The 13,745-nt window shown below is 45.5% G+C and overlaps 2 protein-coding genes across 3 annotated transcripts; one reads left to right on the top strand and one right to left on the bottom strand.

Moving 5' to 3' along the window:
• On the top strand, positions 1 to 2,584 carry LOC109760737 (uncharacterized). 2 transcript variants are annotated; one of them, XM_020319543.4, is made up of 4 exons: positions 5 to 364; positions 1,265 to 1,399; positions 1,601 to 1,687; positions 2,102 to 2,584. In XM_020319543.4, exons 1-4 carry the CDS (start codon positions 236 to 238, stop codon positions 2,288 to 2,290), a joined length of 540 nt encoding a protein of 179 aa, XP_020175132.1. In that variant the 5' UTR covers positions 5 to 235; the 3' UTR covers positions 2,291 to 2,584. The 2 variants fall into 2 exon arrangements, with proteins under 2 accessions (XP_073366816.1, XP_020175132.1); XM_073510715.1 differs by lacking the exon at positions 2,102 to 2,584 and having other exon boundaries at positions 1 to 364; positions 1,601 to 2,092.
• A 187-nt stretch (positions 2,585 to 2,771) lies between these two features.
• LOC109760736 (uncharacterized) lies at positions 2,772 to 6,903 on the bottom strand. Its single transcript, XM_020319542.4, has 7 exons — positions 6,379 to 6,903; positions 5,728 to 5,955; positions 5,294 to 5,367; positions 4,664 to 4,823; positions 3,691 to 3,810; positions 3,501 to 3,609; positions 2,772 to 3,172 (listed from the first exon to the last, which is right to left on the bottom strand). Exons 1-7 carry the CDS (start codon positions 6,595 to 6,597, stop codon positions 2,991 to 2,993), a joined length of 1,092 nt encoding a protein of 363 aa, XP_020175131.1. The 5' UTR covers positions 6,598 to 6,903; the 3' UTR covers positions 2,772 to 2,990.
• Between the last annotated feature and the right edge of the window lie 6,842 nt (positions 6,904 to 13,745).

Genomic DNA, 13,745 nt, shown 5'->3' with positions numbered 1-13,745 from the left:
TGCGCAGTAATTTTATTGATGAATTGTTCACGGACACGGGAAAACTAGCGACCAACTTGGCCAACAAGCGAACGACTGCCCGTCCTTCCTCAAGAGTCCCCTCTCCTTCCTCTCCAAGAAAAGTAGAGCCAAACCAAACCAGCAACGAACTCCGCCACGCCGCCTGCGCCCCACACCCACGCCGCCTCCCTCTCTCCCCTTCGCGAGCACCGGCGGAGGACCGCGGAGCGCGACGATGGTGCTGCCACTGATGAAGCTCGGCTTGCTCGCGTTCCGGACGCTGAGCAAGCCCGTCGCCAATAAACTCAAGCGCAACGCCGGCATCCACCCCAGGTTCCGCGGGTTCATCATCGACGTCGCGCAGGTGACGTTCCGTCAGTTCATCCCCCATATTACCTCGCCCGTGCCTCTGATCCTGGTGTCTAGAAGTTGGGGCGGCGCTTGCACTTCTTGATCGCTTCTGTCCAGTACGGTCTGGAGGACCCGAGCGGATCTTCCTTCCGTGTTTCTTGCCTCTCTCTCTTGATGATCTCAAGCGGGGGAAGTGCATGACAAAATGCTTATTAGAAAAAGCGTGAGGGCCTGCCTCTGTTTTTACTGGTTAATTACAAGTTGGCGACAGCATTGGTCTGATATATCGCAGAATCGAATCGATTGCATGCTTGGGCGTGTGGGATAATTGGCGATTTAGGTCACCCTGTTTCTATGATAATGGTATCAATCACTCGCACTGTTGTTTTGGGGGAGTTTGATTCCTGTGAACGCCAATGTAGTTTGATCCAGATTGTTGGTGCAACCTTACCTGACGCGAGAAGTTCTGTAATGTGGACACATAGTAGTTATTTGAGAGTCTGAATGCTGGTGTTAATAACTCTGTGTGAACAACATATGTCAATGATCACCATCAAAATGTCACGTTACTTCTTGCTGACAGTGAAAGGACTTATGTATATGCTATCTATGTGGATATATGTGGATAGAGCGTGTGTCGCGAAGGAAATAGATGTGAAGTATTGTTGATGATGATGTTCAATCCTTGTGGAACACTTCAAAGAATTTCTCGGTTGAGATTTACTCATACAAGAACTGAATAACAGTTTTGCCATGTCCTCTTCTGTTTACAGTTTATTGATCTGTTCAAAGCATTATAAATTTGGATGCGCTCTGGTTCTCTTGTATAGAGTACTAATAAACAATACTATATATTATGCATTGTGTGAGTGTGATTGCTGTACTGACAAGATGTATGCCACACTTTGTTCAGGCAAACCATCGTTTAGCAACAAACATGCAGAGGCGGCTTATTGGACGTGCAACTGACATTCACATTCGGCCCCTGAATGAAGAGAAAGCTATTCAAGCTGCTACAGATCTTCTTGGTGAACTGTTCATTTTCTCGGTAAGTACTCTGGACCTGAATGGACTGTCGAGTTATTAACAGCTTTCCATAGTGCATATGGAAGAACTAGAAACCCAACAATTCAAGAATCTGCTTTCTGTTATCATTAACTGTCCTAGATCTTCAGACCCCTAGAAATACTTGATGATTGTATGATGGCAGATGATTACAACTGACATGGACTCCCACGTAATTTCTCAGGTTGCTTGTGGTGCAATAATCTTTGAGGTTCATAGAAGTGGCAAGTCAGAAGCCAGAAAAGAAGAGGCCCGTAAGAAGGCACTGGAGGTAAGATGGTCGTGTTTTCTTTTTATTTGCATCACTCTCTGGTACACGTTGACTGGAACGTTTTCACTTTTAATGAAATGGCTGTGTGCATCACGTGATGCAAAGGCCGACCGGGGTATTCCCCTTTTTTTAAAAGAAAAAAAAGATGACTGGTTCAAATTCTTCTCACTGAGAGACGACAGTTTTCACACTAACATATTTTTTAGCGGAAAACATTACTGCTAGTAATCTGTGTTGTGGATTCTACTCTCTAGGCTTCAGATTTATAAGAAATTAACTGTTATTCTTATCCTGCACTTACATATCAAGGGACAAAACAAATCGCTGACAGTTAATTTGGATCATGCCCTACATACAATCTTGTCAAGAGCTGTGCAGAGATGATCAACTCCTTTTCATGTTTGAAAATGGCAGGAAATAAGGGAAAAGATGGAGGAACTCGAGAGGGAAAAGCAGATGATGAAGCTGAGGGTGGCGGAGGTGGAGCGGGTGACCGGGGTAGGGGGCGGGTGGCCGTGGGTTCTTCCAAGGGCCTTCACTTCCGGTGCCGCCCAGGCAGAGCCAGAGCCAGAGCCAGCAGCTCAGCAGCCCACGGCTGCTTAGCTGCAGATGCAGATCGCCTCTGTCGGCAGTTCCTTGAATGATTCCATCGCGTTGGAAACCCAGCGCTGAGACTTGTGTAGCGCGTGTCGTGAATAGTGTGTCCCCGGAGAGATTTGGTCTGAATTGGAGCTGCCGATGGAGGATCATATATTCCTTTCTTTTTTGACATAAGAGGATGATATGTTCCTGGTAGTAACGAGGTGCCTGGAATTGTAGTTTCTTCGTATTCAGACTTAAGAGTTATACTAATATTAGAGAGTAATCAAGGTAACAGCTCAAGTGGTAATTTCTTCTGGCATGAAAGTGATTTTTAAGGACTCTGGTATTGGAATATTAGCAGAACAAACACGGAACAAACATTGAGAAATTTTGTCAAGAAGCGAAGAGTGAGTATGAACCACGAAACGATGGATGAGACTACGTCCATCCACAAACGTATTCTGGCGGGAGAAAATGCACCTGAAAATAACAATGACTGGGATCCACTGAAATAAGTCTCTTCGTATTGCATATCATTATTTACTGCATTTACACTAAACCCCGACAAAATAACCCTGTAGTACTACCTAGAGAACGAGCAAATTTAGAGCTTCAAAGCCGCACGACTTTTCTTTGGGAGAAAGACAAAAAATAAACATCATGGTACAATTAAGAAGGAACGTCGGTCCTTCCGTGATCGTCGGACGAACCCCTGCTAACACTAGTCGAACTCTAGAACCACCTTGCCAGGCACCAGTCTTTTCTCCTTGGCCTCATGAGCTTCTCTTACTTGGCTGATAGGAAAAGTCTTCTCCACAGGTATCTGTAGTTTTCCAGCTCCGGACAGCCTCTGGATCTCATGGAGACCGTCAGGATCAGCTCTCATGTATGTCCACCAGTACTCTGAAATTATATTAGATTGGATGGGAACAGCATTTGTTAAGATCAACATCTTACACAGATAAAGGAATAACTCAACTAAACTAAAGAAAGCACTTTGTATTTCTTGCTTCTTCTTTTTTGTTGCAAAAACAGCATTTTCTTTGCCAGTTACTGACCAAGTTCTAGATGGCAGCAATCAGCTTGTGTCTGGAAGTGTGGGCCTCGACAGATTATAAACAGTTACCACATAATATAGTGATTAAATAGGTTTCCTCAGACTCGGACATAACAAGTTCCAAAACGAATTATACGAATGGATCAAAATATACATGTCAACGGAGCTCTTTACCTATCCCATGAGAACAACGATACTGCATCTGTTTCTTCAGTAAAGTAGCGGTAGCAGCAGGAAGTCCCACATATAATCCATATCTATCTGCTAGTGAAGCTGCCTCTCCCTAATCACGTAAAAGGAAAGACAATAAGGAAAGGAGAAACAAAAGAAAAACACGGAAACATTAAACATGCAGATTGATTACCTGAAGGGTCATATAATGTCCGCCTCTTCTCAGAAGATTAATACCAATTCTTTCAGTTTCAGCTACTCCTATTGTGTCTAACACAGCATCAAACTTTCCTGTAACTGTTGATTCAGTATCCTGTAGTGTACAATGTATAAAACATAAAAATCATGGAACAAATGGTATTCTAGGCTAGGAATTTCTTGAAAAGAGAATCAAAATATATGAGATGGTAGCGGCTTAACTATTTCATCAAACTGCAGAAAGATTCCTTACCGCTGACACAATGTTCTTTCATGCTTTCTCAGACATGGAGAATAACTAGCAATTTCAGAATGTTATTTTTATATTTATACAGCAGATCACAGACACATGGAGTTGCACGACTGGTCAAGCTCACATACAGAACTACTGGCACCAAGAGCATGGTTGATAAATCTGCAAGTATTACCGTACTGCAGTTTTGCAACAAAAGAAATAGTAGTGACAATAGATCTAAGTAAAGCCACTCTGTGTGTACTAACCACATCCTGCCAAATTGCATAATTAATTTTGCTGCTTCATAGCCATGAAGAGAAATGGGAGATTCAGCGAAAACATAAAAGGAGATGATGATACACAACAGCTAGCAGTCTCTTGTATTCAGCATCACAGAGCAAAGTGAAGTTGAAAAAGTGGTGATTCTAGGTTCCCCTTTATTCCATTTATGCATGAATTTACCAGCTCATGTGGCAATAAAACTACAGTGCTAGATAAAAGCGACAGAAATGAAATGTGGTGTCTTGAGTACCATACTAATACATAACTATCCCACTATATGCATTCCTATTCTGTTAAGACAAAGAATGATCATTGTACAGTGAAATATCTAGACAAACCAGGGACATACATGACTTCGCTATGTTGTTGAGGTCAAAATATTAGAAGGTCAAGAGACTTTGCTGCATCATATGGGTAACAACAAGAGTTCTGACTTCTTTAGGATTTTTACCTCAGTGGCGTAATCAATAGCCTTTTCAGCACCGGCTGCCAAAACTTGCTCAATACTTTGGGCTCCACAGGTAGCTGAAACACTACACCCTGCAGCTACCGCAAGCTGAACAGCAGAAAGCCCAACTGCTCCTCCTCCACCAAGCACAAGTAATCTTTGTCTAAAATAAAAATTGATTGCAACCAGTTCGTAAGAACGGAAAAATAAACTTTAATATGCTGGCATTTAATCAGGAATGTTGGCCTAACTAACAGGTTGGTTTTCAGAACAATCAAAAGGGAAGTGCAACGTTCCAGGCTTCCTGCAGAGTTGCCAAGTACACGGTAGAAGCCGGGAGGAACTGTAGCGCAAAATATAACAAATATTCCTAAAACTTCAATGAGTTAACTTTTGACAGTAGCATGCTTCTGGTTAGCTGCTGAATACGCAAATGGGGGGAGCACAAACATAACTGCTAAAGAAATTCAGCATAATTCAGAAACCATCTAATGCATACATACCTAGATCATGAACATAGCAGTAAATAGTGGCCATATTAACAATATTCAGTAAATCAACCAATGTGCGACCAATTCACAAGAAACAGCAACAAAGGCAACTTGTCAAACTGTGGTGTGCAATAGAACATACCCTTTAGAAATTCCAGCAGTACCATATAAAGCACGCCACGCAGTCAACGCAGCAAAGGGAATTGCACTGGCCTCCTGTAATATAAACAAAAAATAGCTCTTGCTGCTCGTAAGGAGCCTTTTCTCAAGCAGGCAACCAAACTAAACACTATGTCTTCAGTCATCAACTTAAGAAAAAATAAAATTCTTCTCTCCATCACCAAATGTAAAAAATAACAGACCCTTTGCTGGAACTACCAAATGTGCACCCTTGAAACTGATTAAAAAAATATCTTGTATATATTAGAGACTGAAATAGGGTATATGCCCAAAACTAGATCAAAACATTATAGTAAAACTATTGAGTAATCTTGGTGGACAAACTGAAAGTAATCCTGAATTAGACTTTTGAAGAAATAGTAGAATGCAAGGGATAGGATTTTAGTGAGCTCCTACCACATGAGTGAGCGTAGATGGTTTAGAAGTAAGCTCATCCTGTGAAAGAACTGCATAATCAGCACATGTCCCTCTAATCGCTGTTGGATGCAAGGCACCAAACACTTCTTGCCCAATATAGAATGACGACACAGAAGTCCCTGTAGCTGCGACTTCACCACTGATGTCCCGGCCAATGATGAGAGGTAGGAGTGGCTCGAATATGCAACGGCCATAGCCAGCCCGCATCTGCCGACAAACAATACATTTACCAATTATAAACACTCCAACAATTAGCACCAGACTGATATAATCTGAAAGCAGATTCATCTATTCTGAGAACAGAACAGTATTTCTCATATTCTGATAACACACATCATGTGTCATCTGGGACCAAAAATGTATTAACTCTAATGTTAATTATAGCAGTCTTTCATTGAAATGGCAGTAATCCTCACACTACTCAGTAGCAAGCACCGCAACAAATTAGTGAGTGGCCAATAAATTCCTACAATGCGATCGGTTCAGATAAAACAGGCGCCCAACGACCCAAGCTAATCCTGATCCCCCGCATGTCATCAGAAACAAAAGGAAACGACTGTTTCACCAGACAGTTCCATCAAGTCCCAAGGTGGGGAGGTGGGCGGTGTCCAAAATGGGGGGAGTGCTCACTCGCAAGTCGAGGGGGTTGATGGAGACGGCGCGCGCGCGCACAAGCACCTCGCCGGGCTTCAGATCGGGCGCGGGCACCCCCTGCCTCAGCTGCAGCACCTCCGGCCCGCCGAACCGCGGCACCACCACCTCGCGGCCGCTCTTCCCCGCCGCCGCCGTCGACACGGGCCGCGCTCCCGGGATCCGGCGGCGAGCCCTGGCCACCGCCCTCCACCACATCGCGGCGAGGTCACAGCGAGGGGGCGGGGGATCCTAGGTCTCGTGGCCTAGTGACGGACGCGGAGGCGGCCTGCGGGTGAGAGGCGACAACAATGGCGACACCCCTGCTCGGTTGGGCGACCGGAGGAGGAGACGGGGAGGCGGGGCGAGAGGGTTAAGAATAATCGAGCCTCGTGGGACTGACATGTGGGGACATGGGAAGGGAGGCTTTACGTGTCCTCACGCGGGCAGACGTGGCTCGAGGGGAATTCGAGCTCGCGGCGACGGTGGACGCACGGGCGAGGTGGGTGCGATGTGTCCGGCTCCCAGCCAGGGGTCGCGGCGTCGGAGGATTGAGAGATCTCGTCCGTCCGTTGGGACTTCACTCTTTGTACGGCTCTAGACTCGTGGTACGGTGATTTTCCATAAATTCAGCACGCGTACACATATGCTCATGGCAGATCCACATACCTTCAGCACCCGTCTGGACCCGCTGTCCGGATCGAGGAAGTCATCCGACGCGGGTCTGTATCGCTCCACGGGACGATCTGAACGCGATTTCTTTCGCAAATTGCAGACAAAATGGGGGAGGTTTGCGGAGGTTCGGGCACCTGAAACGTAGGACTCCGGCACCCCCGGCCCACCCAATCCCTCCTCTCGATCCCATTTTTCACTCCGCACCCTTCTTCCCTTACTTTGCATCCACACCCTCGACCTCCGCCATCGTTGTTGTACGTCTTCGGCCGCCACAGAGGCATTACCGGACGTCCGCAACCAGCAACGACGCGCCCGCTCGCCGTTACGACGAAGCTTTCCACCCTGGAGCCGTTTGTACACAGGTACACTCGACGACCTCCATGGAGGATACCACGCCCGACAGGTGTTCGATCAAATGTCATTGTGCTTATTTTTAAAATGCTATGTCATTTTTTAGAGTACGCAAGATGGTCAGCTACTCGACCATGGAGAATGAGTTGTTGTGCGATACGTGACTGGCCGTATTCACGGATTTCATAGGCAGGAGCTGAGGGGGCCTTCTGGGAGCAAGTGCATGAAAAGTTTCTCGCACGAAAGCACATTGCGCCCTATGACATGTACATCATTCAACCACGCAACATGAGGTCGTTGTCGTATCGCTGGCACGGTATCGAGATCAGCGTCACCAAGTTTTGCGATGTGGTTCGTCAGCTCGAGGCAAGGCGACCATTGCACGCGGCAGAGGACGAGATCAAAAGTGTTTCTTCCTTTTGCTCAAACTTATTGATTGATTTATTCACTCAATGTTGGTCTACACGTTATATGTAGCCCCGCACGCGCTGACGTGGTGTGCCACAGGATAAAGAGACGGTCATTTACGTGCATACACTGTTGGATGAAGTTAAAGGGAGAGTATGTCCGGGATCTAGTCGAATTTAAGACCTTGTTGTATTGTACTTAATTTGCATGGTATGTATGGATGATTTGTGTTATTTTCTATCCGAACTTTGATGAATATTGGCCAGTTTGTGTGAATATTGTCCCTTATGTTAAAATGCAGGTTGAAATGTATGCGACTAGCGTTGGATGGCATCCTTCTGCATCCGTGTCCGCGGACTAGTCCTCACTTTCTGCGGATGGATGCGAAAGGAAATTTACGGTTGTCGTTGGAGATGCCCGAAGGTGTTATTGTAGGATCGAAAGTATGTCAAGATGAGGGGTGATTAGACTACTTGACCAAATAAAAATCTAGCTTTTTCCCAATTTTAGTTCTTGGCAGATTTTAGCAACTTTGCACAAGTCAAGCAGTCAACCTACACATGCAATTCTAAGAGTATAGCAGTGGAATGTAAAACAATTGCATATGAAGGTAAAGGGAGGAGTTTAAGGGAGCAAACGCAATGTTGACACAGAGATTTTTTATCCGTGGTTCCGATAGGTGGTGCTATCGTACATCCACGTTGATGGAGACTTCAACCCACGAAGGGTAACGGTTGCGCGAGTCCACGGAGGGCTCCACCCACGAAGAAGCAACCTTGTCTGTCCCACCATGGCCGTCGCCCACGAAGGACTTGCCTCACTCGGGTAGATCTTCACGAAGTAGGCGATCTCCTTGCCCTTACAAACTCCTTGGTTCAACTCCACAATCTTGACGGAGGCTCCCAAGTGACACCTAGCCAATCTAGGAGACACCACTCTCCAAGAAGTAACAAATGGTGTGTTGACGATGAACTCCTTACTCTTGTGCTTCAAATAATAGTCTCCCCAACACTCAACTCTCTCTCACAGGATTTGGATTTGGTGGAAAGAAGATTTGAGTGGAAAGCAACTTGGGAAGGCTAGAGATCAAGATTTATGTGGTTGGAATGGAATATCTTGACCTCAACACAAGTGTAGGTCGTTCTTTCTCAGAAAATGTATGTTGGAAGTGTAGGCATGTTCTGATGGCTCTCTCTCCATGAATGAAGAGTGGGTGGAGGGGTATATATAGCCTCCACACAAAATCTAACCATTACACACAATTTACCAAACTCAGTGGGACCGAATTGTCAAACTCGGTCAGACCGATTTAGTTCATAATGTGACCGTTAGGATTTTCGGTGGGATCGACATGTCAACTCGGTGGGACCGATTTCGTTAGGGTTAGGGCATAACGTAATCTCGGTGAGACCGATTACACAAACTCAGTGAGACCGATTTTGGTAACAGACAAACAGAGAGTTGGTCAGGCAAACTCGGTGGGACCGATTCGCTCATCTCGGTGGGACCGAAACATTACGAAAAGGAAACAGAGTGTTTGCATTGCAATCTCGGTGGGACTGATCGCTCATCTCGGTTTGACCGAAACGTTATGAAGGGAAACAGAGAGATTACAATCCCATCTCGGTGAGACCGAAAAGACTAGGGTTTCTGGCAGTGGCTATGTCAAGAGAACTCGGTGGCGCTGGATAGACAGTTTCGGTGGGGCCGAGTTTGACTTTTGGTTTGGGACATATGTGGATGTGAGAAAGTGGTTGAGGGTCTTTGGAGCATATCACTAAGCACTTTGAGCAAGCAAACCATTAAGCAACACCTCATCCCCTCTTAATAGTATTGGCTTTTCCTATGGACTCAATGTGATCTTGGATCACTTAAAATGAAAAATGTAGAGTCTTGTGCTTTGAGCTTGAGCCAATCTTTTGTCCTTAGCATTTTGAAGGGTCCACTTTTCTCATCCATGCCATGCCAATCATTGAGCTTTCCTGAAATGTTTATCTTGAAATAGCATTAGCTCAATGAGCTATATGTTGTCAGGAATTACCAAAACCACCCAGGGATAGTTGCACTTTCAAGCTCCCCCTTTTTGGTAATTGATGACAACATATAGATCAAAGCTTCGACAAATGATAATAAGATTGAAAAACATCGTCGCTTTGAGAAGTATGTGATAAGCAAGAGCTCCCCCTAAATTTGTGCATTATTTAAGATTTGCTTTTGAATGCAAATGCACAATCGATTAGGATCGTGGGTTACTCTTCCATGTCACATACATCTTGGTGGAGCGTTCAAAATGATAGAAATTAAAAAATGCACTCATCACCAAGCAGGTGAATGATCATCTAAGGATATAAGAGATAAAATCATCCAACAAGCATTAAGGGTAGCATATGATCAAACACATGATCAATCAAGTATCTCACAAGGACATAAAGTATCTCACACAAGCACACAATAAAAAGGTTCAACCAAAAGATAGCAAGAGAGATAAAAAGCAACACTCTCTCGAAGCCTATGATCTATACATTTTTCTCCCCCTTTGGCAACAAGTTACCAAAAAGTTCAAAAATGCATAGTGCTAAACGACTCTCAGGCTTGATCTTCATGAGGTGGTGTCGAGAGAACTCCAAGGACGAAGGCTTCAGATGATGTAGCTGGAGCTGATGGAGTGGCTGCTGGAGGTGGCACTGTAGCTGTAGCTGCTGGAGCTGAGTTGTAGCTCTTGTATCTGTGACTAGCACTGCAGCAGACCTTTGGCTTCTGGGCACTCTAACAAAAGTATCTGTAGTAGACTTGCCCTTCTTCTCCTCTGCTTCCTCTTGAAGTTGCTCAACTGCAGTTTGGATCTCAGTTACCTTGACATCCAGATCATAGAACTTATGCTCAATGATCCTCTCCAAACTCTCCTGGTTTTGAGTCAGGGTGGCCAAGCCCTTCTCAATCCTCAAAGTGGATTGGATCTGATATCCAAGTTGATCTTGTTTGGATTTCAAGAACACTTGAGATGCCTCTTCAACAGTTGGCATCTTTGTAGCTTTCTCTGCCCTTGCCTTCTCTCTCTTCTCATGTGCTTGAGCTGAAGATGGTTCATTCTCATTCATGACAACTATGTTGTCTTCAAATTCATGGTAGATGGGCAGGTGCTCCTTGTCCAGTATATATTTGCCTTTTCCCATCTTGCAGTTGATGAGCTCCTGAATGTGTGGGGCATACCCACAACTTCTCTTCTGATCAGTTGCTGCCCTCTTGATTGTCTCCACAATAAGACTCATGACTTTGAATTTTTTAGGCACATCAAACAAATGTAGCAAGTTAATAGCATGTCCTCTAATCATCTTGTGATCACCTGACTTGGGGAGCAGAGTGTGCCTTAGGATCCAGTTGATGGTTGGCAGACCAGACAACAAAAAGTGGACAGATCCAAACTTATGAGTGTCCAAAGCATCATCTGGGATCTCTCTGTACATGTTGGCCATAGTGTTGTGGTCTTTCTTTTTCTCAGCATAAACATCCAAGTCATCCTCATTCTCCTCTGGGGCATTGATCAACTGAGCCCATTCTTCAATAGTGGATTGGTACCTTGTACCTTCAGACATCCAAATGACCTTCCCATCTGGGTAGAAGTGGGCAGTGGAGTAAAACTGCATGATGAGCTCGTCATTCCACTTGGTGAGCTTCTGGGCAACAAATGTGTTAACTCCACATGCCTTGAAGCTGTCATATACACCTGGATAGTGATCTTCATTCTCCTTAATGTACTCCCAGTCAACCCATCTCATGTCACACACAATGGGCTTCTTGTCAAGTAGGATTGTTTCATAAAAGTCTTGTTGTTCCTTGGTGTGAAACCTGTAGTCCACAACAGTCCTTCTCCTAACAGCATATGGATCAGACTATCTCCCTCAGTCCTGCATCCTTCCTGACTTTCATGTTCTCTGCAACAGGATGTGCATCATTGTGGTCAGGGATCTTGGGTTTCAGCTTCCTCAACACAACTGAGTCATCTTCTTCTTCTTCAGCAATTTCAGGCACTGGGGCCTTGTTCTTCTCCTCAGCAGGGATGTTTCTAGTGCTTCTCTTGGGTTTAGGGGGTTTCTGAGCTGGAGCAGCAGCCTTGGGAGCAGCTTTGGGCTTAGATAAAGTAGCCCTTGATCTGATTGCATCTCCCATGAGCTTTTGAGCTTTGGGTGCTGGTGCAGCATCCTCTTCCTCTTCCTCTTCTCCTTCAGAATCTTTCTTCATTGAGGGCTTGCCAAGAACTCTGGCAGTAGTGGTTCTTGCCCTCTTCTTCTTCTTTCCATCACCTCCTGCTTCACCATCATCTGATTCAATGGTGAACTTCATAGTTTCACCTATGGCAACTTTCTTTGGCTTGGAAGCTTCAGCAGTTGAGGCTCTGGCTTTTGACATTGGAACTCTTCTTGCTGGAGCCTTTGTTTTCAGTTCAGGCTTTGTTGCATCAGCAGTGCTATACTCCTTTTTCAGCACCTTTTTCCTTGAAGTGGCCTCATCCTCAACAGCCACATAATCTGTTGGGGAACATAGTAATTTCAAAAAAAATCATACGCACACACAAGATCATGGTGATGCATAGCAACGAGAGGGGAGAGTGTTGTCCACGTACCCTCGTAGACCGAAAGCGGAAGCGTTAGCACAACGCAGTTGATGTAGTCGTACGTCTTAACGATCCGACCGATCTAAGTACCGAACATACGGCACCTCCGAGTTCAGCACACATTCAGCTCGATGATGTCCCGCAAACTCCGATCCAACAAAGCTTCACGGGAGAGTTCCGTCAGCATGACGGTGTGGTGACGGTGATGATGTTGCTACCGACGCAGGGCTTCGCCTAAGCACCGCTACGATATGACCGAGGTGGAATATGGTGGAGGGGGGCACCGCACACGGCTGGAATAGATCAACAGATCAACTTGTGTGTATAGAGGTGCCCCTGCCCCCGTATATAAAGGAGGGAGGGAGAGGCCGGCCCTAGAGGGGGTGCGCCAAGTGTGGGGACTCCTACTAGGACTCCCAAGTCCTAGTAGGATTCCCCTTTCCTTTCCGGAGTAGGAGAGAAGGAAAGAGGGGGGAGGGAGAAGGAAAAGGGGGCTGCACCCCTTGTCCAATTCGGACCAGAGGGGGTGCGCGTGCCTCCTTCCTTTTGGCCTCTCTCCTCTATTCCCGTATGGCCCAATACTTCTCCCGGTGAATTTCTGTAACTCCACGGTACTCCGAAAATACCCGAATCACTCAGAACCTTTCCGATGTCCGAATATAGTCGTCCAATATATCGATCTTTACATCTTGACCATTTCGAGACTCCTCGTCATGTCCCCGATCTCATCCGGGACTCCGAACTACCTTCGGTACATCAAATCACATAACTCATAATACAAATCGTCACCGAACGTTAAGCGTGCAGACCCTACGGGTTCGAGAACTATGTAGACATGACCGAGACACATCTCCGGTCAATAACCAATAGCGGAACCTAGATGCTCATATTGGCTCCTACATATTCTACGAAGATCTTTATCGGTCAAACCGCATAACAACATACGTTGTTTCCTCTGTCATCGGTATGTTACTTGCCCGAGATTCGATCGTCGGTATCTCAATACCTAGTTCAATCTCGTTACCGGCAAGTCTCTTTCCTCGTTCCGTAATACATCATCCCGCAACTAACTCATTAGTTGCAAGGCTTATAGTGATGTGCATTACCGAGTGGGCCCAGATATACCTCTCCGACAATCGGAGTGACAGATCCTAATCTCGAAATACGCCAACCCAACAAGTACCTTTGGGGACACCTGTAGAGGACCTTTATAATCACCCAGTTACGTTGCGATGTTTGGTAGCACACAAAGTGTTCCTCCGGTAAACGGGAGTTGCATAATCTCATAGTCATAGGAACATGTATAAGTCATGAAGAAAGC

This window comes from Aegilops tauschii, chromosome 3, assembly GCF_002575655.3.
Source record: "Aegilops tauschii subsp. strangulata cultivar AL8/78 chromosome 3, Aet v6.0, whole genome shotgun sequence".
In the NCBI taxonomy this organism is placed as follows: Eukaryota; Viridiplantae; Streptophyta; class Magnoliopsida; order Poales; family Poaceae; genus Aegilops; species Aegilops tauschii.
The sequence above is the reverse complement of the archived record's forward strand: the minus strand, read 5'-3'. Positions and strand labels throughout refer to the sequence as shown.

Excerpts from the sequence above, each read along its gene's own strand:
- LOC109760736 (XM_020319542.4), bottom strand. The coding sequence starts at position 6,597 with ATGTGGTGGAGGGCGGTGGCCAGGGCTCGCCGCCGGATCCCGGGAGCG. Across the intron at positions 5,368-5,727 it reads CATCTACGCTCACTCATGTG|GAGGCCAGTGCAATTCCCTT; the intron begins GTAGGAGCTCAC and ends TTTATATTACAG. Across the intron at positions 3,173-3,500 it reads TCGTTGTTCTCATGGGATAG|AGTACTGGTGGACATACATG; the intron begins GTAAAGAGCTCC and ends ATATAATTTCAG.
- LOC109760737 (XM_073510715.1), top strand. The coding sequence starts at position 236 with ATGGTGCTGCCACTGATGAAGCTCGGCTTGCTCGCGTTCCGGACGCTG. Across the intron at positions 365-1,264 it reads TCATCATCGACGTCGCGCAG|GCAAACCATCGTTTAGCAAC; the intron begins GTGACGTTCCGT and ends CACTTTGTTCAG. Across the intron at positions 1,400-1,600 it reads GTGAACTGTTCATTTTCTCG|GTTGCTTGTGGTGCAATAAT; the intron begins GTAAGTACTCTG and ends GTAATTTCTCAG.